The 26,272-nt window shown below is 40.0% G+C and overlaps 1 protein-coding gene across 1 annotated transcript in view; it reads right to left on the reverse strand.

The window, feature by feature from the left end:
- Positions 1-1,348: 1,348 nt before the first annotated feature.
- Positions 1,349-26,272, reverse strand: part of IL13RA2 (interleukin 13 receptor subunit alpha 2) — a 62,266-nt gene continuing 37,342 nt past the window's right edge. The window contains exons 4-12 of the mRNA XM_062183410.1: positions 20,183-20,305; positions 16,642-16,793; positions 14,922-15,075; positions 14,271-14,391; positions 12,245-12,429; positions 11,195-11,340; positions 9,104-9,248; positions 5,924-6,039; positions 1,349-3,966 (exon numbers count right to left, since the gene is read on the reverse strand). Of these exons, the coding sequence (XP_062039394.1) occupies positions 3,931-3,966; positions 5,924-6,039; positions 9,104-9,248; positions 11,195-11,340; positions 12,245-12,429; positions 14,271-14,391; positions 14,922-15,075; positions 16,642-16,793; positions 20,183-20,276 (1,149 nt within the window). The 5' untranslated portion in view covers positions 20,277-20,305 and the 3' untranslated portion in view covers positions 1,349-3,930. The remainder of the gene's footprint in view (positions 3,967-5,923; positions 6,040-9,103; positions 9,249-11,194; positions 11,341-12,244; positions 12,430-14,270; positions 14,392-14,921; positions 15,076-16,641; positions 16,794-20,182; positions 20,306-26,272) is intronic.

The following is a 26,272-nucleotide window of genomic DNA, read 5'->3' on the forward strand; positions in this document are numbered from 1 at the left end:
TCTCTTTGGAGACTCAAGAAAAACAACTAAAAATAAAAGGGGACAGTCATGCAGATCTTAAACTGTTATGCAGAAGACAAAGCAACATGCAGGAAAGGAAATGTGACCAATGCTGTTCAGTTAAAAAGACAACCATTTAGAAGTATACGTGAAATCAGGGCATTAATCCTTCACAAAGAAGAGTATTGGAGAATTAATTTAGCGAACCAAGAACTATTGAATAAATAGCAGCAAAAGCACTAGTCGGTACTGAGTCTATTTTTTTTTTTTTAATTTGACAGATAGAGTTACAGACAATGAGAGGGAGAGACAAAGAGAAAGGTCTTCCTTCACTTGGTTCACTCCCCAAATGGCTGCCATGGCCAGCGCTGCGCCGATCTGAAGCCAGGAGCCAGGTGCTTCTCCTGGTCTCCCATGGGGTGCAGGGCCCAAGGACTTGGGCCATCCTCCACTGCCCTCCCGGGCCACAGCAGAGAGCTGGACTGGAAGAGGGGCAACCGGGACAGAACCGGCACCCTTATGGGATGCCAGCGCCGCAGGCGGAGGATTAACCAAGTGAGCCATGGCGCCGGCCCCAGTACTGAATCTATTTAAACAGAAGATTAAGATGAACTACCTGTGGATATTATGGCATGAAAACACAATATAAATCTACCAACATGGCAATATATAACAGATAAGGTAAATTTTCAAAGTATATTGATATTAAAATAATGAAATGCTATTAAATATAAAATGGTACAGCCACTTTGGAAGTCAGTTTAACAGTTTCTTACAAAGCCAAGCGTAATCTGACTACATGATCTGGCAATTATGTTCCAAGCCACTTACTGAACTAATGTGGAAACTTACTCTCCCACAAAAGCCTGCACATGAACTTTTTATACAGGTTTATTATATTTGAAAAAAAAACCTGGAAGCAATACCTGAATGGATAAACAAACTTGATAGATCAATAAGATGGAATATATTTCAGCAATAAAAAGAAATGAGTTATAAAGCCATGAAAAGATATGGATAAAACTAAATGCATGCTACTAAGTGAAATAAGCCAGTCTGGAGAAGGCTATACACTACATTATTTCAGCTATGTGACACTCTGGAAAGGTAAAACTATAAAATGAATGAAGAGATCCACAGTTGTCAGGGATTCAGAGGGAAGGGGGTGAGGGTTGAATAGATGAAACATAGTTTTTTTTTAGGACAGTAAGATTATTCAGTATGAATTTTATGGTACATACATGACACTACTCATTTGTTAAAACCCATAATTTATTTTTTTATTTTACTTTTTATTTACATAAAGGGAACAAATTTCATGTATTTAATTTATACCATTTTAAGAGCACAATGATACTTGCCACCCTACCCTCATTCACTCCCACCCCCCATGTCCTTCTTTACTTTTAATTTTTATAATGACATGCTTTGAATTTACTTTATCATCACAAGCTTAAATCCTCCACTAAATGAAGAATTCAGCAAGTAGTCAGTAGAAAAACCACTGTTCCTCAAGAGTATAGTCAAGGGCTATAAACAATAATCAAATCTCAAAATGTCAGTTTTGCTCACATATTATTACATTTTCTGGTACTCTGTATATTAATTACCACACATCAGGGAAAACATACATTTATCTTTTGGGGACTGGCTTATTTCACTAAGCATAATGGTCTCCAGTTGCGTCCATTTTGTTGCAAAAGACAGGATTACATTATTTTTTACAGAATTGATGTATACTAAAAAAAATCATTTAAGAGGTCAGAGCAATGTCAAAATGGGATGAAGATTGTCACAAACAATATGACTTATATATGACAATATGCATTACAAATATATGAAACAAGCCTACCAAAGTGGGTGGGGAAAAACAGGGCTGACTGTAGTAACTTTGGAAATGAGTAAGATGAAAGACAAAAGAAAATTTACATAAACACAGTGCTCTAGGTAATGAAGTTTCCTATAAAGGTACAAGTTCATAATTCTGATACCACTATATGTATCTATTTGAACAATTAAATAGATTTCTCATTGGGAGAGATTTCTCATTGTTGAAGTTTGGGGTGGAGTGGGGAAGGTCACAAATAAGCAAAGGGAAAAGGCAAGAAGGATCCATTTGGTAATGGGATATCAATGGATACACTGATAGGAATTCATGATTAATCTTTATAGATACAGATGGACATATATGCAAATACTTATATGAATGTATATATGCAAGAATGAGTATACATAGATATACAAGGGTACATCAAAATGCAGGCTCCTTCTCTAACTGTCTTTCAAATAAATAAATAAATCTTCCAAAAAAATGAGAAAAGTGCAGGTCTACATAGAGAAAGACTGGTGCACCCTATAATTGATTACAAGTGATAGTAAACACTGATAGTCTGGTATTCACCTCAGTTATAGAGTTTTATCCCCTTTAAGAAATGAGCAGCGGTGGGGCTGGTGCTTTGGTGTAGCAGGTAAAGCCACCACCTGCGGTATCAGCATTCCATATGGGCACCAGTTAGAGTCCCAGCTGCTCCATTTCTGATCCAGCTCTCTGCTATGGCCTGGGAAAGCAGTGGAGAATGCTCCAAGTGCTTGAGTCCTTGCATCCACGTGGAGACCTGGAGGAAGCTCCTGGCTCTTAGCCGGCCATTGCAGCCAATTGGGGAGTATACCAGCAAATGGAAGACTCTCTCTCTCTCTCTCTCTCTCTCTCTCTCTCTTCCTCTCCTTCTCTCTCTGTGTAACTCTGAGTTTCAAATAAATAAATCTTTTTTAAAAAAATGAGCAGTGGCAATGTTAGTTATAGCTATGTAGTCTGTATACGAGCTTAACTCTACATTATGTGAGGGAAGTTCAAAAAGTTTGTTGGAGGTGGGGAGACAGAGTTGTGGAGCAGTGGGTTAAGCCACCACCTGCAATACTCTTTGGGTGCCAGGTCGGAACTTGGCTGCTTAGGCAGTGGCAATGTTAGTCATAGCTATGTAGTCTGTCTATGAGCTTAACTCTACATTGTTCCTGGTGGTGGGGAGGGCAGAGTCGTGGAGCAGTGGATTAAGCCCGCCACCTGCAATACCATATGGGTGCCAGGTCAGAACCTGGCTGCTCCACTTCTGATCCAGATCCTTACAATTGCACCTGGGAAAGCAGTGGGAGATGGCCCAAGTCCTTGGGTCCCAGCACCGACGTGGGAGACCTGGAAGAAGCTCCTAGCTCCTAGCTCCTGGCTTCTGCCTGGCCCTACACCAGCCATTGTGGCCACTGGGGGAGTGAACCAGCAGATGAAGATCTCTGTGTGTGTGTATCTCTCTCTCTCTCCGTAACTCTACCTTTCAAATGAAATAATTAAATCTTAAAAGCAGGAGGAGTGGAGTCTTAAATGCTAGGCCAAATACTAACCCCTATTTTCAGCCTTTTAAGCACTGTAGTCCTACTCTTTTCTCTCATGAAATTACAAAACATACATTTAGGATTATGAATGTATTTAAAACTTCTTGCTTCCTATTAACCTTCTCCACACATTACATTTAAAGCCAAACAATCCTATTCATGGCGAAATGTGAACATTTCACGGTTCAATTTAAACATTCATGGTGAAATTTAAAACAAACAACAACAAGCTAGGATGTCATCTTCCAACATTTGGCAATATCTCTGTCTTAGTGGAATTTGTGAAATCACATTGTTCTACTAATATACCATTGAATAAAATTTGATCCATCCCTCGACTTCTCTATGTGTAGCACTCTAACCTGTGAAGAAACTCCAGTCAGTTTACTTCTAGCTGAGGGTTTGAGTACTCTAAAGCCCAGTTAAACACAACAATGCTTTAAAATAAAGTGCATCCACCATTTGAAGAAAAAAAATCTGTTTAATAACACTCATGTTTAACACTTGACCACATTAGTAGAAATTAGTAAGTCAACAGAATGATGTTCAATGAGGAAAAGTTTCCTTTCTCGCATGAAAAACCTGAAATTTAGAAAGAGCACTAATTAGCAAGTCATCATTAACAACACAAACTATTGCATTAAGAATTAGTAACACAGAGAAATGCAAAAAATGCATTCCGCAGACACATAAAGTGAAGCTTCCCATATGCATCTATATTTCTATCTTTAAAAGGCAAACCCCACTACCTGCAAAAGTTAAGTGGCTTTTCTCCCAGTCTTGGCTGGAATCAGCTTTAAACCACATACATCAAACTGTCTCCACAAGGGTCCAGAGACCCCTCCCCCCATTTCCCCTCCTCTGTAAAATCCTCTCATTACTTGGTTAATGCTACTGTTAGGATCATTGGTTACTATTTTCACCCTGTCTCTTACACTGCAGTGTCTGTTTAAGTGTTTACAGCTGGTGATAATGGAACAAACCAAGGCCTTCAGCAACCAGGCGGTCAACCAAATGCTGCTACAAGGATATACTCGGCTCCTCACCCAGGAGACAGCAACTTGGAACATCGCCCCATGCCAGCGAAGAGTACCTCATCGCCCCATGTCAGCAGGAAGTAGCTCTAAAGACAGATCATCGTCCCTCTATCCCTCCTGGACTTTTGGGACTAATATAATCCCATACAAACCCTGCTTTATAAAAAAACAAAAGGGGGGAATGTTAGGAAACTGGCGCAGTCTTAGCCAGGTGGCCGCATGGCCCAGCTACCTGAGCCAGGCTCCACCCCCATCCTAATGGGATTCGCTGCTTCTGCTTCCCTGCCCGCCCTCAAGCAAAGTTTTAAATGGGCCTGTTCCTGAACACGTGCTCTCTTGGCTCTTGGTCCTTCTCTCCTGTGCTCTCTTGGCTCTTGGTTCTTCTCTCTTATCTCTGCTCTCCTCTCTCCTCTTCTCTGCTCTATCTTCTCTCCTTGCTAGCTCCTCTCCTCTCTGTTTCTCTCTTATATTCTTTTTCTCTCTTTTTCCTTCACCGCTCCTTCACTCCAGTCTGTAGGGTGTTCCCCAATAAACCCTTTCCCTTAAAAAATAAATAAATAAATAAATAAAAGAGTTGATATTAAGATATTTTATCCTTGGTCGACGCCATGGCTCACTTGGCTAATCCTCCGCCTACAGCGCCAGCATCCCATATGGGCGCCGGATTCTGTCCCGGATGCTCCTCTTCCAGTCCAGCTCTCTGCTGTGGCCCCGGGAGGGCAGAAGAGGATGGCCCAAGTGCTTGGGTCCCTGCACACACATGGGAGAATGGGAGGAAGCACCTGGCTCCTGGCTTTAGATCGGCGTAGCACCAGCCATGGCGGCCATTAGGGGAGTGAACCAAGTGAAGGAAGACCTTTCTCTCTGTCTCTCTCTCACTGAACTCTCTCTCTGTCTCTCTCTCCCACTGTCTAACTCTGCCTGGCCAAAAAAAAAAAAAAAAGATATTTTATCCAAGTCACAATTCTGCCTTAAAGCCCACAAACTCATAAAACTCCTCCCATATTCTGACATTCCATAACATTATCTGTAGAACTCAATTCATAATCATGTAAAATCACCTCTCAGGTTATATTTTTGGTAAGGATCCTGTCTTCCCCAACTGGAGTGCGAGCTCTGAGAGAAGGCCTCATATTTTATCACTATATGTGATCAGAGCCTGTGGCTCACTGGTAATACGTGCAGCTCCATGACCATTGTAAGTCATTCTTTCATTTCTATCAATCCTGATTTTTCCATGACTCTCTCCTTATTCTGTTCTCTAGTCTAGAAGTCATTCTATAGTATTATTCTTCTGTTTTGATGAAGTAAATCCTCTCCAAAATGTAGCCTGTAGTGTTAATTTTTTTAATTACTGTATTTGCTGAAGACATAATCATAGTCTAAACAGTGTCAATTCTGCACCCACAGTGAACAGGCCAAAATTATAAAATGTAGGCCATCAGAACAACATTCTCTCATTACCTACTGTCTCAGAGTAAACTTCAGGTTATACAACTTACCATTTTCAGTACAGATTTTTGTTTATACAAAACCAAACAGGTTGTTAACAAAATACAAAGTGACACAACAGCAAATGGTATCACAAAAAATAACAAAGTCTCTTCCCATGTTTCACCTAGGATTAAAAATCACAAAAAAAAGGGAAGCATTAGAAATTTTTTAACTCTTTATGAAACTAAATTATTTTATAAACTTCTAGTAAATGGTAAATAACTGAGTTTAACTTGGCAATCCCTAACATATTTATCAATGCATAGGAAAGCACAGTTGTGCTTGAGGTTAACATTGCTTTCATTTGTGCATGTTTTATATAGTATGACTACACTACTGAACTTGAGGCACCTCTTAATTTCACTACAAAAAAATAACCCCTCAAAGCACAGTTCTTATTTCCTAATATGAATTTGTTTAAAATTTGACCTTGTAAATTTTTCCTTAAAAATGATATATTAGCCATGTGATTAAACATGTGCTATATATCTCCTAACTCTCAATAAGCCATATGTTTACTTATATTATGCTTAAGTGAACACGAGTTGGTCTTTAATGAAAATTCCCATGTGAGTAATGGAATTGGTCTTTTAAGGTCACTTTTAAAAAAATAAAGATTCGTTTATTTGAAAGGTAAAGTGACAACTAGGACTGAGCCAGTAAAAAGCCAGGAGCCAGGAACTCCATCCTGGACTCCCACATAGTCAGCAGGAATTTATGTACTTGGACCCTCCAGTTGGATTAGCAGGAAGCTGGATTGGAAGTGGGATGCAAACTAGCACTCCAATATGGGATGTAGGCTTCTGAAGCAGCAGCTTAACACACTGCACACAGCACCAGCCCCTAAGGTCACCTTTTTTTTTAAGATTCATTTATTTACCTGAAAGGCAGAAATATAGAGGGAAAAGGAGAGAGAGAAAGAGATCTTCTATCAGCTGATCCATTCCCCAAATGGCCACAACATCCAGGGCTGGGCCAGGCTGAAGCCAGGAGCCAGGAGCTTCCTCCAGGCCATCTTCTACTGCTTTCCCAGGCCATTAGCAGGGAGCTGGATTGGGAGTGAAGCAGCCAGGATTCAAACCAGCACATATATGGGATGCCAGCACCGCAGGTGCCCAATCCCCAACACAACAGCACTGGCCCCTAAAGTCACCTATTTTAAAGGTAGCTCACATTTTAGACACTAAAGAGAAGAAATACATTTTTCTTTTCTTTTTTATTTTGTTCTGTTATTGTAGGGATGAAGTTGTAATCGTTCTTCTGTAAAGCAAGGAATGACCAATCACTAGTCAGACTTAAAAAGCAGACAAAGTTTGTCTTTCCTAAACTAATATCTCCTGCTTATTTGGGAATAACGTAGAACATCTTGAATCTTAGACCCAGATCTACAAACCTCACCTGATTCTACCTTTTTCTTTGTTTTATTCCTTTAGGATCTTATTTTCTACCAGTTAAATTCCTTTGCTCAGCACAGTTAAGATTTGCAAGGAAATAATCCAAAGAAATGAACAATAATGCAAGTTTTCTGGAAAGCAAAATTAACAGCAAGAGGCAGAAAGTTCCTTTGCTAAGGTTGTACCTTGTTATTTCTAGACAGAATCAGTTCTGAAGAGGATGTATTTTTATTTCTGAGACTATTATTGTCCTAGTTTTCTATAATTTGAAACATCCAGTAAGAAATATCCTCAAAAACTGAGACCACATGTGATTGTATAAACTCTTTGTTTTCAATTTCAAAATCATGAAGATTCCACTGGGAGTGGTCATTTAGCCCAGCAGTTATGTGGCCCACATCCTAAGTCAGAGTGCCTGGGATCAATCACTGGTTCTGGATCCTGACTCCAGCTTCCTACTAATGCAGATCCTGGGAGACAGCAGTGGAAACTCCAGCGATTGGGTCCTGCCACCTACACAAGAAACCTGAACTGAGGTCCTGGCTCCTGGCCTCTTTAATGGCATTTAGGGGGTGAAGCAGTGGATAGGAGTGCGCTTGCTCGCTCGCTCTCTCTCTCTCTCTATATCTCTCTATCTGTGTGTGTGTGTTTCTCTAAGCCTCCCAAATAAATAACATTTCTAAAAAAGATTCTGCCAAGAGATACTCATCAGAACAGAAGAAACCTGTTCTCAAATATCACTGATAAGATTGTCTGTAAAACACATAAAAGGATGTATATTTTGAAGATGTGGCTAAAAACATCATATTGAGGCTGAAGCTGTGGCATAGTGGGCTAAGCCTCTGCCTGTAGTGCTGGCACCCCATATGGGTGCCAGTTCATATCCTGACTGCTCCACTTCCTATCCAGCTCCTTGCTAATGCACCTGGGAAAGCAGGAGAGGATGGCTTCTGGGGAGGGCATGGTGTGCAGTGGGTTTAACTACACCTTACTGAAAAGCCTGATTTGAGTTCAGGCTACTCCTTACTTCCAGTATAGCTCCCTGTTAATGGTCTGAGAAGGCAGTAAAAGATGATCCAAGTGCTTGGGGCCCTGCCACCCACGTGGGAAACCCAGATGGTGTCCCTGGCTCCTGGCTTTTCCCTGGCCCAGCCCTGCCTGTTGCAAGCATTTGAGGAGTGAACCAGCCATGAAAGATGCCTATTTCCTGGGAAAGCAGTGGAAGATGGTCCAAGTTCTTGGGCCCCTGCACCCATGTGGGAGACCCAGAAGAGACTCCTGGCTCTTGGCTTCAGATCAGCTCAGCTCTGGCCATTGCAGTCATTTGGGGAGAGAACCAGCAGATAGAAGACCTCTCTCTCTCTCTCTCTCTCTCTCTCTCTCTCTGGCTCTACCTCTCTCTGTAACTCTGTCTTTCAAATAAATAAAATAAACATTTTAAAAAAGAAGAAGAAAAGAAAGATGCCTCTTTCTCTCTCTCTGCCATTCAAATAAATAAATCTTAGAAGAAAAAAATGGGCTCCTGCTCTCTCCCCAGAAAGAATTAGCATATTTTCTTTCCTGACTGTTATAAAAATAAGAATATTGATAACAGAAGGATAATAGGACTCCTAGTTCTAACTGAATATTATACATTCAATAAATCTATTTTAGGTATTAGCTAATTTATCTTTTTCTATTTCTAGAGTACATGCAAAAGCCATTGATTTCCACAATTACAAAAAACACTGACAGAAAATAAACTTTCCTAGAAAATAGTTTCTGTTATTTAGCTACTGTTCTTTGAGTTCATACCTTTCCAGCATTTTTCATCACTCCACTCACTCCAAATCCCATCATCTGCACAATAAATGTTCACTTTGCTTCTTGCTGAAAAGCATAACTCATGACTTTCATTTGATGTTCTCATGATGTACATTTCATTATCAAATGTGGTGGTCTGAAGGCCAAGGAAAAAATAAGATGTCATGATTTGATCTAAATGCAGCTATACAAATTCCATCTGTCACTTCCAAAATAAGTTTTATGACATAAAGTAAGTGCATAAAAAACTAGAAAGGTGTAATCTACCAGTAATTATCTCCCTGTGCTTTTTTTAGAAAATCCTTGTTCTTTTTCTCTTTTTTTTAATCTATACTTGAAAATATTTCTATAGTGATAATGGATCACTTGTGAAAGAGGGCAGAATTCCTCATTAACTTTGGTAACGTCCTGGATTTGGAGTAGAGTCGATTTCCCAGATTCCATAACTGGAAAATGCTACATACACTGAATTAGCAAAAGACAGTGCCATCATGTGAATGTCATCTCTATGGAAACTGTAGAGTTCATATACATGAAGCTTTTTTTTATCTTATTTTGGTTAACCTGCTTTAAGACCTGTGTAACAATGCTTGACATGAAACTGCTTCAGATATGAGAACAACACAATACTGGGTGATCTCAAAGGAAAAAAAAAATCACTGAGGTAATTATTTCAATTTTGCATTTAAAAGAGCTGAAGAATTTTCCTCATCCAAAATAACAGCTTTAATTTTGTTTTAACTTATCTTGGGAAACAGCATAATATAGTATAGACTTAAGTGAACTGGGATTCAGATCTGGATTCTAGTTGGGAGCGGTATCATTTGTAAGTCAATGCATAGCTCCATAAACCAATTCAAGAATCAGTTTTCTCATCTGTATATGAAGTGAATGAATTAGTACCAGTGGCCCACCTGCTGGTCTCCATACTCAGTAAATTGGAAACCAATGAAGAAAATGAACATATAACAAGGTGCAGAATTAAAGACATCCCTATTTTGTTGGTGCTAGTTTTACAACCTTTGAGTGATTCCCCAGTTAGCTAGCCCCTCTTCCCTGGTACAAGCAATTCTCCTGTAGCCCTGCCTTTCAACCTGATGATTACCGCTCAAGTGGTTTTGTGATTTGTTTTGTTTTTACCTGAGGCCTCTCCACTATTCATTTTAGGTCCTTGGCAACATCAATTTATTGACACACAAAATTGCAAACAAGGAACTAGATTATCTCCACAGTCCTATGTAACCTTAAAATTGGAGTGCTTGGAGTGGGTATGTGGCCTAGAAGTTATGCTTCTGGCTCTGGATCCTATTTGTTTGTTTGTTTTAAAGATTTATTTTATTTATTTGAAAGGCAGAGTTACAGAGAGGCAGAGGCAGAGGCAGAGAGAGAGAGAGAGAGAGAGAGAGAGAGGTCTTCTTTCCACTTGTTCACTCTCCAGATGATCACAACAGCCGGAGCTGTGCCAGTCTGGAGCCAGGAGCCAGGAGCCTCCTCTAGGTCTCCTATGCTGGTGCAGGGGCCCAAGGACTTGGGCTTGGGCCATCTTCTACTGCTTTCCCAGGCCAGAGCAGAGAGCTGGATCGAAGTGGAGCATCTGGGACTCGAACCGGCACCCACATTGGATGCCAGCACCTCAGGCGACAGTTATGCCACAGTGCCGGCCCTGCAGCTTTCGGCTAATGCACAGCCTGGAGGTAGCAGTGATGACGCAAATGATTAGGTTCTGGCTGTACAGACGGGACACCTAGGTTGAGTTTCTGGCTCTTTGTTTTGGCCTGGGTCCAGCCCCAGCCACTGAGGGCATTTGGTGAATGAACCAGCAAATAGAGACTGGCTAACACTCTCTCTCTCCCCCTCCTTCTCTCTCTCTCTCTCTCTCTCTCTTCCTTCCAAATAAAAATTTGAAAATAAATAAAATGTGTAAGATTACACTTTCAGACTGCAAATATTTTTCTTTTATCAACTAGATTATTTGGCTTCTGGAAATTAACATGCATCTTTTTCATATAACATCTTGATCCTCAAATTTACTATTTAAAAGGCTGTGTTTATGACTTTCCCAAATAAATGCAATATTCTTACCACCCAAGCAATATCATCTTCAGTGAACTCAATTTCATAAATAAAGCACTTGGCTGGAATAGATCCTCTTGGTATGCTCCACTGTAGGTTAATTTCAAGTAAATTCTTCACGTTAATACTAAGATAGTCTGGTGGGAAAGGTTTCACTGAAAAGCAAAAGGAAATCATTTCAACGTGGTGATTGTGAAGTTTCAGCAACAGTTCTCATCCAAAGCTAGGGTTACATGGTAATAAGCCTCCAGGGACAAATCCAGGGTTTCAAGACTATTTCCTCTGAAAGGAATTAAAATCAGATCCGCTTGCCAACCAAAATGATTCAGAGACTTGGTTAATCCAGAAACTAAGATTCTGATAAGCCACACATTGACAAGTATTTCAGTTCGAGGGAAAAGTGAGAAGATCCAAATCATTACAATCATTTTAACATTTTGTAGCATTGGAAACAACAAACACAACCAGTACTACTAATACTTTTATTATCACCTTATTTAATGCTTATGACACTGTACCAAAGATAATGCACCATATCTCATTTATGTCTCACAACAAACCTATGTGGTGGTCCTTTGAAACCTTCATTTTCCTGATAAGGAAATTGAAAAATATGTGAAATAATTTACGCAAAGTCATACATCTAGAAAATGGCAGAGCCAAGACTCACACCCAGATCTGGCTGACTGGAGAAACTGTCACTCTTTTAACTGTTAATATTGAGAACAGAGGCTCACAAAATATCCACTCATTTGCCTATCAAGGTCTAGGAATGACTAGACAAAAGTACTATATAGCTGATGGACTCTTTGAAGCTGAGAGCTAAATTACAAGTTCTAAATGAAGATGACACTTGATCCTCCATTCAGTTTCTTATCTTCCATTCTTTCATGTTTAATAAGAGCTTGCTCATACATTATATGGGCCTCATACTTTGTTCTGGTTGCATTCCCATACCTATCTATCTATCTATCATCTATCTAACTAATTATCCTTCTTTCTCTGGTGATTATAAATGATTATAAACAAGAAACAATGAATTTGAAGTTGATATATCACCTATATCCTGAAGCTGAAAAATGAAATAGCTGGATCTAATAGACTTGGATTCTGATGATCCATTAACACAGACATAGAACTCTTTATAGTCTGATGACTCCAACTGGGGAAATCTGCATCCAACATTTTTTCCATTAGCCTTGATATAATTAGTACACTGTAACGCATGATCCAAGCCCTCATACCTGTAAAAAAAGAAGCATTGTGAGAATTGTATTTAACAATATCTTCAGATATCATGGTACTCCATTTTCAATTATATTAAGACAACACATGGATTTTAAAAATCATTTAATAATATGCAATATTTATTGAGCACCTACTATATGACAGTCCCCATGATAAGTGCTAGAGATTCAACAGTAAGGAAAGCAGACATAGTCGATGATTAAGAGAACCTGAGATTGATATAAATAAGAATGCATGGGGCCGGCGCTGTGGCTTAGCAGGTTAAGCTACCGCCTGCAGTACCGGCATCCCATATGGGCACCAGTTTGAGTCCCGGCCACTCCACTTCCAATCCAGCTCTCTGCTATGGCCTGGGAAAGCAGTAGAAGATGGCCGAAGTCCTTGGGCCCTTTCCCCCGCATGGGAGACCTGGAGGAAGCTCCTGGCTCCTGGCTTCGGATCAGCACAATTCCAGTCACTGTAGCTAATTGGGGAGTGAACCAGTGGATGGAAGACCTCTCTCTCTCTCTCTCTCTCTCTCTCTCTTTCTCTCTCTCTCTTTGCTTCTCCTTCTCTCTCTGTGTAACTCTGACTTTCAAATAAATAAATAAAAATCTTTAAAAAAATAGTGCATTATACCATCTTTAATATTTTACTGGGGAAGTTATTTTATAAGAACTCTGACTTTCAGATAAATAAACCTTTAAAACAAAATCTCAGAGAAGACAAAACACATCCCTATGATAAAAATGTAGATACCATCTGGACAATAAAGAGTTATAAACAGTCAATTCAGAGAAGAATTGAACAGAAGCTGACGTGATCGGTAAAGTGTTAATGAAACTGGATACCAGATGGGCCCTGAAAAACGTATAAAAGTTCATGAAAGAAATAGACTGTCAGGGGGCATTCCAGATGGCAATGCACACAAAAGGCATTAAAAGTCATAACACGGGTGAGAAAAAAATGTAGAGATGGATCTAAAAAGAGTAGAACCTTCGCACTGGTGATAATAGATGACAGTGCTGGAAAGACAGTGATAGAGTGAAGCAGAGACTTGAATGGCAGCCTAGATTTTGTCTTGGGAGCAATGAGTTGCCACTGAAGATTCTGAACAAGGGAGTTGCATATGAAAATGGCAAAGTAGGAAGATAAAGATGGCTTCGAAGTGAAGAATAAATAGGAGAGGGGGAGACTAAAGCAGAATGACCATCATTTGGTAGGCTATAATAATTATCCAGGTGCAGAATGAAGGGAGCCTACAATGGAATTCTTACAGTACAAAACAGAGATGTAACCTTGCAAAAGGAGTCAAACACATTGACCACACTACTGTGAAATAAGTATGGAATGAAGTAAATAGAAGAGCCATGATGGCTTTAAGTATAAAAGCCTTAAGGACAGTTAACAAAGGTAAGAAGTCAGAAAACAAGATCCATTTTAATAAAGAATTTCTTTCCTCAAAAGGCAAGAATATAAAATACGCTACAGTCTCTGTGTGTGTGTCTCTCTGCCTTTCAAATAAACAAAAAAAATACATTTAAATATGTCAAAAAATTTTAGGTTATAATTTCCTCAATCTAAAGGATCCAAAATTTAATCCAGTACAAGATATATAAAATATATACATATAAAATATATATAAGGATTCCTTATTTTACTCATTGAATACTTCCCACTATATATAGCTTAAAGCCACTTATTCCCATTGAAAATTCCAAATAATTGTAACGAACCATCATAAGTATAACTGGTAAATGCAATGAATTTAATTTAGTGAAAATATAGTTAATCATACTGTGGATTAATTCTGGTAGATATTTTCCTAATATTTAATTCCAATTATGCAATTACTTACCAATAAAACAAGTAGTAATTGGCATCAAAGTGTACACCCTTGCCAGGTTCCCAAGAACAGAGCAAATTTTGCCAGTTGTAATATATGCAATCCATATCTTTAATTTTGGTTTCCAAATTTCCTAAGAAATGAATGAACTGTGAATAATTGAAAGGTATGATGATGAATCATTCGTGAAATTGCTATGCAATTTTACTTCATTTCCTTTGGCTTCTCCACTTCATTTAGCATTCAACATCATAAAGAATATTTGAAAAGAGAGTTATTGGAAGTCACTTCACTCTTAAGTGGGATATGCCAAAGCAAAAACATTTGGAGGATTCATGATGCTAGTATAAGCATAAAACAAGGATTAAATGGATTATTCTAGGATGTTATGAGTAGTTGAGCTAATACCAATGCATGTTTACTAAGATGACCCCAAACTTAGGAATTATATAAATATAAGAAATGTGGGTTTTGCAAAACACATTTGCTAATTTAGAGAATTCAAAAAGGCCAGTCACCCACTACTAAGGACTCTATTTTGTGTCACATTGTCAGATAATCTATTGTACACATGAGTACAATCTAGTGCATAAGAGTTAAGAGACTTATTCCTTACATACAGTATTCTGATAGAATTAAATTTAAAGAGATCTATGATTTAACCTTGTTCTGGCATCCAGTAAGTAGCTTCTGACCACAAACTTCGAACTTCTGATCCATTCGTGCATTGCTTTGGCAAAAGCGTGTGGATTTTGGCTTCAATGCCCTTGTTTAGATCAAATCCATATTTGTAATGTAGATTCTTAGTAATGACAGTCTGATAAAATGATGACACAAAGTCAAGCTTGGAAACAGGTATGGTATGATATGCCATATTAATAAGACTAAGAAATCAGTAATATTCTGGAGAGTTCCCAATATCTAAGACACTCTAAGACTAAGGATGATTATCTGATACAATGCCCCGAATATATTTCTGGCATAGCTTACCTATATATCATATCATTCCATAAAATCATTTGAATAACAGCTCACTCAAAACAAAACCAAAAATGAACTACTAGAAGGGAAGAAGGTTCTAGAGCAGAAACTTGACCTTGAACCAACTTGAAATTAAATAGATAATTCTCACTAACCATATGCACATTTCAAGGCAAATAATTTGTTACCTTTTAAATATAATGAGAAACCTTGAGAAATCACATAAAATGATATTCTGGAGGTAACCAGAGAAAGTCAGACAAATTATAAGTTCCTGGAGAATGAAAAACATAAATTCATTGCACCCAGCACCAACCCGTATGTTATTTATGCTTATGTACCTCCTACCCCACAGAGTGTGGAGCACAAAATGCACCTGATTCAAATTGTCCCTTGAAACCACAAAGCTCAATTAAGGAGATAAAAGTATGACTTCTACAACCGAAATCGTGAATGAGCACGCTTGTTGAAAATCTGAATTGTTAATGATACGGTAAACTTTCATTAAACACTTAGTATAATCACATATGCAAAGAACAATGCCGTGTCCTTTGTGGAAGTATATAGATAAATAAGGTTTGATTCCTACAGAGACACACCTCATAGTCCAATAGCATTCATAGGACTCATGTCTAACTATATAAGTAACCGTAAAGCATGCTAAAATGCATAAGTGCTCTCTTTCAAGTCTATATTCCATGGGACCAAGTATCTCTTCTGTGCACTTCCAATAGTAGTCCTTACAACAGATGGGATGAAATGAATCTTGATGCAAATGGAAGGGGAGAGGGAGCGGGAGAGGGGAGGGTTGCGGGTGGGAGGGAAGTTATGGGAGGGGGAAGCCATTGTAATCCATAAGCTGTACACTGGAAATTTATATTCATTAAATAAAAGTTAAAAAAAAAGAAAATATATGTGACAGGATGTGTAGAAAATAGAAACAGGCATGAAAGCTTGCTAAAAACTTATTGGAACCACTGAAATTTGGGAACTGAAGTGGGGCATTGAAGTGAGGACTCAAAAGACCTAATGGGCCGGCGCCACGGCTCAATAGGCTAATCCTCTGCCTTGCGGCGCTGGCACACCGGATTCTGTCCCGGTTGCCCCTCTTCCAGGCCAGCTCTCTGCTGTGGCCCGGAAAGGCAGTGGAGAATGGCCCAAGTCCTTGGGCCCTGCACCTGCATGGGAGACCAGGAGAAGCGCCTGGCTCCTGTCTTCGGATCGGCGTGATGCGCCAGCCGCAGCAGCCATTGGAGGGTGAACCAAAGGCAAAAAGGAAGACCTTTCTCTCTGTCTCTCTCTCTCACTATCCACTCTGCCTGTCAAAAAAAAAAAAAAAAAGAAAAAGAAAAAGAAAACACCTAATGATCACTCTGATGGTACAAGCATATGCTTTACTTACCTTCCATCTTCCACCACCAATGCTTCGAAACTTTAATTCATATTCTACTGCACATGCCTTGAAATTTTCCAGAGACACTGGAGGTTGCCATTGTAAATACAGGAAACCTAAATATCCAGGATCAACTATCTCAAAATCCTCAGGGGGATTAACTGAAATAAAATCACCAAAATATTTTGATTTTTCCCCATGGAAAAGATTGTTAAATATAGATTTTTTTCTAAATGCTGATCAACCGATGAATACATTTAAAAATGTGCTACATCTATGCTATGGGATATTAGTAAACCATAAAAAGGAAAGAAGTACTGACCCATTCTACAACATGGAAAACACTGTGCTAAATGAATGAAGCCAGTCACAAAAGATAAAAAATTATATGGCTCCATGAATATGAAATAGCTACAATGGTAAACCCTGAGATAGAAACTAGATTCGTGGTTGCCAAAGAACAAAGGGAAGTGGGAAGTGGAATGGAGTATGACTGCTAATGGACAAAGGGTTTCTTTCGGAAATGATGAAATTATTCTGGAATTTGATAAGGCTTTTTTTAAAAAATCCAGATTACTGCTATCCAAAGGGATCTTCAAAAGATCATGGAAAAATGCTCATTTTAATTACATTTTCCCATGCATTTTTAAAAAATTTATTTATTTATTTACTTATTTATTTGAAAGGCAGAATTACACAGAGAGAGAAGGAGAAGCAGAGAGAGAGAGAGAGATCTTCCATCCACTGGTTCACTCCCCAATTGGCCGCAATGGCCGGAGCTGCTCAGATCTGAAGCCAGGAGCCAGGAGCTTCTTCCGGGTCTCCCATGCACATGCAGGGGCCCAAGGACTTGGATCGTCTTCTACTGCTTTCCCAGGCCATAGCAGAGAGCTGGATTGGAAGTGGAGCAGCTGGGACTTGAACCAGTAGAAAGCAATAGAAGATGTGCTTGGGCCCCTGCACCCACTTGGGCTCAAGTGCTTGGGCCCCTGCACCCACTTGGGAGACCCAGAAGAAGCTCTTGGCTCCTGGCCTCAGATTGGTCCAGCTCCAGACATTGTAACCATTTGGGGAATGAACCAGTGGATGGAAGATTTCTGTCTCTCCCTCTCTCTGTAACTCTGCCTTCCAAATAAATAAACAAGTCTTTTAAAAAAAATGCACACTTCTCACAAACTTTGTAGACTCCTTGTATAGGATGCGTGTGTGAACTGATGTGTATAGATGTGTGAGTGTAATATATGTAAATAGATGCAGAATACATACACATAAACATATTTATTATAAAATATTATATATTTGTATAAATTATATATAAATATACAAAGCATAGATATATATTTATTTGCACACACACACGAATACTTCAAAAGTTTGTGGGAAATGGATGAAAAGCTGTTTATTTTGATGCAAGAAAATGTTGAAATTCATGCATAGCCATTTTCATAATAAGAATTTTCCACAAACTTTTGAAGACTGTGTGTTTGGCTGTGTGTGCATCCTAGCACATAAATGTACATATTTAATAATCCTATAAACTTTCCTACTAATAAATCAAATAGTACTATAACATTCCCCTCTTATTCTCTTACTAGCAATTTCCACTCATTTCTGCCAAATCATTCACTTCAACAGTTCACTTCATAATTTACTGAGGTGAGACAAATATGGCAATTACTTTCTGAGCCAGGACTCCATCTCCTCTAAAGAAGGTCTCTGCTGAGGATGAAATGAAAATCCTGTTATTTCAATCCTCAAGATTAGAAATTGCTATCAAATGCATTATTGCAATTGCCTTTTTTGATTAGAAAAGTTCATTAGACATGATTTAATAGTTCTATGGTTAATTTTAAATTTTACTTCAAATTTTTGTAATTTTTTTCTTATTAATCTAGCTATCATAAAAGGTAAGGATAATTATTAAGAAAAGCTTCCAATTAGTTAAGTACTAGGCAATAAGCTTTTTTTTTTTTTTTTGACAGGCAGAGTTAGTGAGAGAGAGAGACAGAGAGAAAGGTCTTCCTTCCATTGGTTCACCCACCAAATGGCCGCTATGGCCGGCGCACTGTGGCCGGCACACTGCGCCAATCTGAAGCCAGGAGCCAGGTGCCTCCTCCTGGTCTCCCATGCAGGTGCAGGGCCCAAGGACCTGGGCCATCCTCCACTGCCTTCCCGGGCCACAGCAGAGAGCTGGACTGCAAGAGGAGCAACCGGGACAGAATCCGGGGCCCTAACCGGGACTAGAACCCAGGGTGCCGGCACCGCAGGCGGAGGATTAGCCAAGTGAGCCGCGGTACCGGCCAGGCAATAAGTTTTTAGGTATTTAACCTATGTGGATCCTTTAAAGAGTTCATCGAAAATGCTTATTATGAAAAATTATGCATAGGTTTTGAATTTTTGTCTGACAGTATACTTATCCTTTCATTCCATTTTCAATAAACTTTTTGAAGTACCCTTATATCTTTTGTGCATGAGTTTCTGGAATATCTCTAATAACAATCCATCTACTAGTTATGCACTTCCATAGGGCAGGTTGAACGGACAGTTACTATCCCTAATTTTAAAACCCTTCTAGGGGCTGGCGCTGTGGCACAGCAGGTTAACGCCCTGGCCTGAAGGGCTGGCATCCCACATGGACGCTGGTTCCAGTCCCAGCTGCTCCTCTTCCACTCCAGCTCTCTGCTATTGCCTGGGAAAGCAGTAGAAGATGACCCAAGTCCTTGGGCCCCTGCACCCACATGGGAGACCTGGAAGAAGCTCCTGGTTCCTGGCTTCAGATCTGAGCAGCTCTGGCCGTTGTGGCCAATTGGGGAGTGAACCATCGGGTGGAAGACCTCTCTCTCTCTCTCTCTCTCTCTCTCTCTCTCTCTGCCTCTCCTCTCTCTGTGTAACTCTGACTTTCAAATAAATAAATAAATCTTTAAAAAAAAACTTCTAATATTAAGCTTATTTAGATTTTTTTAAAGATACATTTTAATAGAGTTTTGTTTTGTTTTGTTTTCTGTTCATTTTTAATTACTACAAGCTTTGCATGCACAAGGCCTTAGAGAAAACACAACTTTCAATTATGTAGGCTTTTTATAAAGCTTGAGTTACATAAGGTTTAAATAAAAGTTTACCACTACAATAGCTGAACAACAACAACAACAAATCTATGCCACTGGAGCATGTCTTTGATACAGTAGTTAGGATGTTGCTTGGGACACCCACAATTCCATATTAGAACGTTTGGGTTCAAGTCTCAGCTACATTCTGGATCCCAGCTTCCTGATATTGCACACCCTGGGCGGCAGCTGATGATGGTCCAAGTGTTCGGGTTCCTGCCACCCACAAGGGCAACACAAATAGAGTTCCCAACTTGTGGCTTCAACCTGACCCATCCCTGGCCACTGCACGCATTTGGAAAGCGAACCAGCAGATGAGAGATTTCTCTCTCTCGCCCACTCCCTCCTTCTCTCCCCAACTCCCTCCCTCTATGCCTTTCAAATAAGTAACAGTATAAAAAATTATTAAGGGACATCATTAAAATCCATATAAGGTGTAGGTTTACCTTTTATCTCAAGATCTGAAGATGAAGTATAGCCAAACGCTATGCAAATAAGAAAGATAGCCAGGCATCTGTTATACAAACAAATGAAAGCCATTTCTCCAAGATTTACTATCTTGAAATCTCCTAAGAAAGAAAAATATAACATTGCAAATTTGTCTTACTTCAAGCAATCAAATGGCTAAATGCTATTAAAATACTTTGAGCAACTCAGCACCTCTACCAAGCAATAGGAAAACTGTATCCCCTTGAACCATGAAAATAGAAATAATCAAGTTTGGAACAAATACAATTAGAAAGGGAGGGTTCTTGTCCCATCATTCTAATGAGAAAAAATAAGGCAAAAAAAAAAAACGCCCTGTAACTTTCACCTGCACACATAAACTTTTCTACATGCTACGAGCAGGACACAGTACTTTAAAGTAGCCTTCAACCTGTCAGTGGAGTCAGACCCACCAGAGTGTCCTTGTTGGTGCATAAAGGGAATTATGACATCATTAGTCTCCATAGCAATGCTCTATCCTAGCAACAAAGACAACTCAGACACATTATACTCTCCTGAAGGGAAAAAATGTGTTTGAAAGTTATCTGACCACTGAGAAAGTTCAAAGCCTACATCAGAAAACTCAGACAACTCAGAATTTTACTTTACTTCTCCAGAAATATTAAGTAATCATCATCTATTCTTATATCTGTCCACCTCTGTCCCTACTTTCTGTATTAGGAAATGACATCATCACCCTCCCAGTGGCCCAAATGAGAAACTTGCAAATATTTACATCATTCCTTTTGCATACAATCTCTCCATTTTCACTACCACTTCCTGAATTTAAGATCTCAACCTCAAGGATCTCCTTATCTAGTCTTTACTGCCTGCAAACTATCTTCCATATCACCTACAGTGAGAGTAACCCTTCTAAAAGGCAAACCTGGGACAGTGCTGTGGCATAGTGGGTGAGGCCACCGCCTGCAGCGCCGGCATCCATATGGGTGCCAGTTCGAGTCCCAGCTGTTCCCCACTTCTGACCCAGCTCTCTGCTATGGCCTGGGAAAGCAGTGGAAGATGGCCCAAGTGCTTGGGCCCCTGCACCCACGTGGGAGACCTGGAGGAAGCTCCTGGCTCCTGGCTCAGCTTCGGACATTGCAGCCAATTGGGGAGTGAACCAGTAGATGGAAGACCTCTCTCTCTGTCTCTCTCTGCCTCTCCTTCTCTCTCTGTGTAACTCTGACTTTCAAATGGATAAATGAATCTTTTTAAAAAAATTAAAAAAAAGGGCAAATCTGAATTTTTCACCTCTTAAAACTATAACACCATTTCACTGCCAAAGAATACAATTTATTCATCTTTTTACTCCTGAAGAATATTGGCTTTATGATTACAATTTAAAGGAGTCAAGCCTACACAAACATACTAGATCAAAACAACTATTGGTAAAGCAAAAACACCACATATTATACTCTGAGTCTATATTCCTTGAACCAGTAACTTCACAAAAGTTTAAGGATCAAAGATCAATTATCACAACATTCAAGGACTACCTTTATCTATCCTTTATGGACTAATTCATCAGGACTTCCCTCTCTCCCCACCCTACCCCCTTCATCCTACCTGGTCCATCTGCAAAGTTCTAATGTTGTAAGCATCAGTTATTACATCATAGAATCTTGAGGTCAAATTTTTTAAATCATCAGGTATACTAAAGGCAATGTTGGTCACACTCTCCTTTAATATACTGGAAGGTCAAACTCAGATTTGCCCAAGATTATTACATAGCAAGTTGTTGAAAAGGTTGGAAATAGGGCAGAAATATTTTGATTCCCAGTCCTGTGTATTTTACCCAGCTATGCTTGATTTAGGATTATGAAAGCTATTCCTCCAGGACCCCTTTGGTTAATTAACAAGTCTAAGTCAATATCATGTTATGTTTCAAAAGTCTACGCATCATAAAACCCTATGCTATTTCTCTTACTGAGATCCAGCAAATTTCTCTTCTCAATTCCTCCTTCCCCACCCAGCAGACCATGGCTGCTCATTAATGTATCTGTAAATGCTAGGTAGATTGGGTTACCAGAGATTACAAATCTTCCACAGAGCTACTCTAATAGATTAAAATGAACTCACTGCTTACTGTTGGGCCCAAAGAAATAGATCTGACAAAGATGCAGTCTCACATGTTCCCTATAATGACTAAAAAACTCTGGGGCTGGCATTGTGGCATAGCTGGTTAAGCCACTGCCTGCCATAGCAGCATCCCATATGAGTACTGGTTGCTCCACTTCTGATCCAGCTCCCTGCCAATGCATCTAGGAAAGCAGCAGAAGATGGTTCCTGCCACCAATGTGGGAGACACAGATGGAGTTGCAGGCTCCAGACTTCAGCCTGGCCCAGCCCTAGCCATTTGTGGCCATTTGTGGAGTGAACCAATGGATGAAAGATCAAAGACCTCTCTCTCTCTTTCTCTCTCTCTCTCTCTCTCTCTAACTCTGCAATCCAAATAAATCTTCAAGGAAAAAATTCATTCTATTTCATTTGTACAGTATTAAAACCTAACTCAGACTATTCTGAATCAGCCCAACACATTTAAGGAAAGGTAGGAAATGGGTTTCTAGAGTCATTTGATGGATTAACCCACATAAGGAGTTCCTAAATTACATGTAAGCATCCAACCTAGACTTTCTCAAATGAACATAAAAACAGATCTATCCTCAACTTCTGGGTTGCAGGATTTTTACAAATACAATGAGTTTTTTTTAAAAAAAAAAGTTTGTTCACTTATTTGAAAAACAGAGTGATGAGAGAGAGAGAGAGAGAGAGAGAGAGAGAGAGAGAAAGTGCTTCCATTTGCTGGTTTACTTCCCAAGTGCCCACAATAACCAGGACTGGGCTAGGCCAAAGATAAGAGCTTGAAACTCCATCCCAGTCTTCCATGGGAGTGACAGGGACTATAGTACTTGAGTGATCACCTGCGGCTTCCCATGGTGTGCATTAGTAGGTGGCTGGATAGGAAGTGGTGTGGCTGCGTACTTGAATCGCCACTCTGATATGGGATATGGGAGTCCCAAGTTGGGGCTTAACCAGCTGCACTCCTACACCCACTCCAAATTAGGGGCTTTATATACTCTATAGTTACAAAGGAGACCTGAGTTTTTCACAAGTGGGAGGAACCTGAGGGAGGAAACACAGACAATATTTTTTTTCTAAGTTTCCAATATACTCCACACCTGCAGGCCACAGTGGACAACCACTAATCTGGTCTTTTTTTATTTTTTAAATATTTATTTATTTATTTGAAAGGCAGAGTTACAGAGAGGGAGAGATAGAGAGAGAGAGAGAGGGGAAGAGAGAGAGAGAGAGAGAGAGATCTTCTATCTGCTGGTTCTTTCCCCAAATGGCCACAACAACAGGGGCTGGGCCAGGCCAAAGCCAGGAGCCAGGAGCTCAGCCCAGGTCTCTCATGAGAGTACAGGTACCCAAGCACTTGGGCCATCTTCTGCTGCTTTTCCCAGGTGCATTATCAGGGAGCTGGATAGGAAGTGAAGCAGCCAGGAATTGAACTGTCATCCTTATAGGATTCAGGCATTGCAGGCAGCAGCTTAACCCATTATGCCACAAGATCGGCCCCCACTCATCTGGTCTTAAGTCCTTATTATGAGAAAATAATAGCCAGAGAGAAAAGTAAGTTATCCAAGCTCACACAACTCATTGGTGGCAAAGCTAGGACTAGAAACCTGGTTTATTAAACTCTTTCAACTACTTAACAAATACATTTTCTTGCCATAAGAAATCTGTCTTGTACCTGTTTTACCAATAATCCTCCAGCCTCCAACCTTCCCCAACTTACTATCACTATCCATATCATCAACCCACCACACAATTTATCACCATATTTCTGACATAGCAATAATTTAATAAACATTCATTGAGCATTTCCTTTTGCCAGCTAAATTTTTTTTTTAGATTTTTTCATATATCTGGGTTTTTTTTAAGATTGATTTATTTATTTGACAGTCAGAGTTACAGAGAGGCAGAGGCAGAGAGAGAGAGAGAGGTCTTCCACCTACTGGTTCACTCCCCAGATGGCCACAATAGACAAAGCTGGGCCGATCTGAAGCCAGGAGCCAGGAGCTCCTTCTGGGTCCCCCACATGGGTGCAAGGGCCCAAACACTTGCATCATCCTTGACTGCTTTCCCAGGCCATAGCAGGGAGCTGAATTGGAAGTGGAGCAGCAGGGGCTTGAACTGGCACCCATATGGGATGCCAGTAGACAGGTGGTGGCTTTACTTGTTACGCAACAGCACTGGTCCCCTATGTATCTATTTGAAAATCAGATTAACAAGGAGAGAGGGAGAGACAGAGAGCAAGAGAGAAAGAGATTTTTCCATCTGCTGGTTCACTTCCCAGATGGCTGCAATGGCCAGGGTTGCAATGGCCAGGGCTGGGCCAGGCCGAAGCCAGGAGCCAGCAGCTTCTTCTGGGTCTCCCAAGTGGGTAAAGGGGCCCAAGCACTTGGGCCATCTTTTGCTGCTTTTCTCAGGCCATTAGCAGGGAGCTGGATCAGAAGCAGAGCAGTTAGGACTCAAACTGCCATCTATATAGTATGCTGGTGTCTTGCTGGTGTCTCTGCTGTGCCACAACAAAGGCTCCACCAGCTAAATCTTGAGTAAGATGCAAGGTGCAAGTAGCAACAGTCATAGTATCTATAATAATATGAAAACTTCCTACCATTTATTCAGTATTCACAGCATCCAAGTTACTGCCTGATACTGAGCACTGTGCATGCATTATCTCATACAAGCCTCATAATCAGCCTGGACATAGGTATTACTTTTAGGTCCATTTTTAAAAACCAGAAGCAGATGTTAACCTAGAGAAATTAAACAATTTTGCCCAAGTCACATAGGGTCTAACAGTTCTTTGTATTTGAAGCTAGGCAATCTAGTGCCAGAACCCTCAATGGTAATCACTATAGTAGGCATTTCCATGCCTAGGATTACCATAGAGGGCAGATCTTAGTTTCTACTTGCTTAGCTTCATACAACACTAGTTCCGAGGCAGTTTCCCACTGAGGATGTCCTCTGGAATGGCAAACCGAAAGCTGTTTTTTTTCATCCTCCCTTTTCTACCTTTTCAAAATCATGCACCATTAGATCCTCTCTAAGAGTTGGCTGCCTAAACCTTGCATCTTTGGAGAAACTCCAGGTACTTACCAATTATATGGTTTCTCAAGAAATGGGTTATCATGGGCAGTTATCACAGGCCCTCTTTTTCTTCCCTTCCTTGAGAGACATAATTAGAATTTCCAATATTTTCTTCCTGTCTGATAATCAACTGTGGTGAAAAAAATGAGATAGATTTTCCTGAAATAGCCAGAGAGCCAGGACAAGTCACAAGATAGGGGAAGTTCTGGGTGGGGCTAAAATCCATGTAAAGCAAATTTAGGCTCATAGCAAGCTAATATGGAAGCTGACAGGACTAATGATTCTTTGGATAAGAGACAGATACATAGTTGAGGTGTTTATTATAATAAAAGGCACAATGGCATTAGTATCAATCTGGATTTCACTCCTGCCTCAACCACTGTGCTCAGAGGCAAATTATATCACAATTTTCATCCACATTTTAAAAAAATGGGGGCATGGGACTGGTGCTGTGGCAGGTTAAAGTCCTGTCCTGCAGTGCTGGCATCTCATGTGAGTGCTGGCTCAAGTCTCAGCTGTTCTACTTCTGATCCAGCTCCCTGCTAATGCACCTAGGAAAGCAGTGGAGGATGGCCCAAATGCTTAGACTCCTGCTCCCATGTGGGAGACCTGAAAGAAGCTACTGACTCCTGACTTCTGGTCAGCTCAGCTCCAGCCAGCCATTTGGGAAGTGAACCAGCAGAGGGAAGACTTACTCTCTCTCTCCCTCTCTCCCTTTCTCTGTAACTCTGTCTTTTAAATAAATAAAATAAATCTTTAAAAAAAATTTTTAAATGGCCATGTTACTTATATTGCCTCTGGGTGAAAAAAATCAGTCTTATAAAATTTGATACTTTTAACCAGTGCCATGGCTCACTTGGCTAATCCTCCGCCTGTGGCGCTGAAACCCAGGG

The sequence above is a fragment of the Lepus europaeus genome, chromosome X (assembly GCF_033115175.1).
Source record: "Lepus europaeus isolate LE1 chromosome X, mLepTim1.pri, whole genome shotgun sequence".
Taxonomy (NCBI): domain Eukaryota; kingdom Metazoa; phylum Chordata; class Mammalia; order Lagomorpha; family Leporidae; genus Lepus; species Lepus europaeus.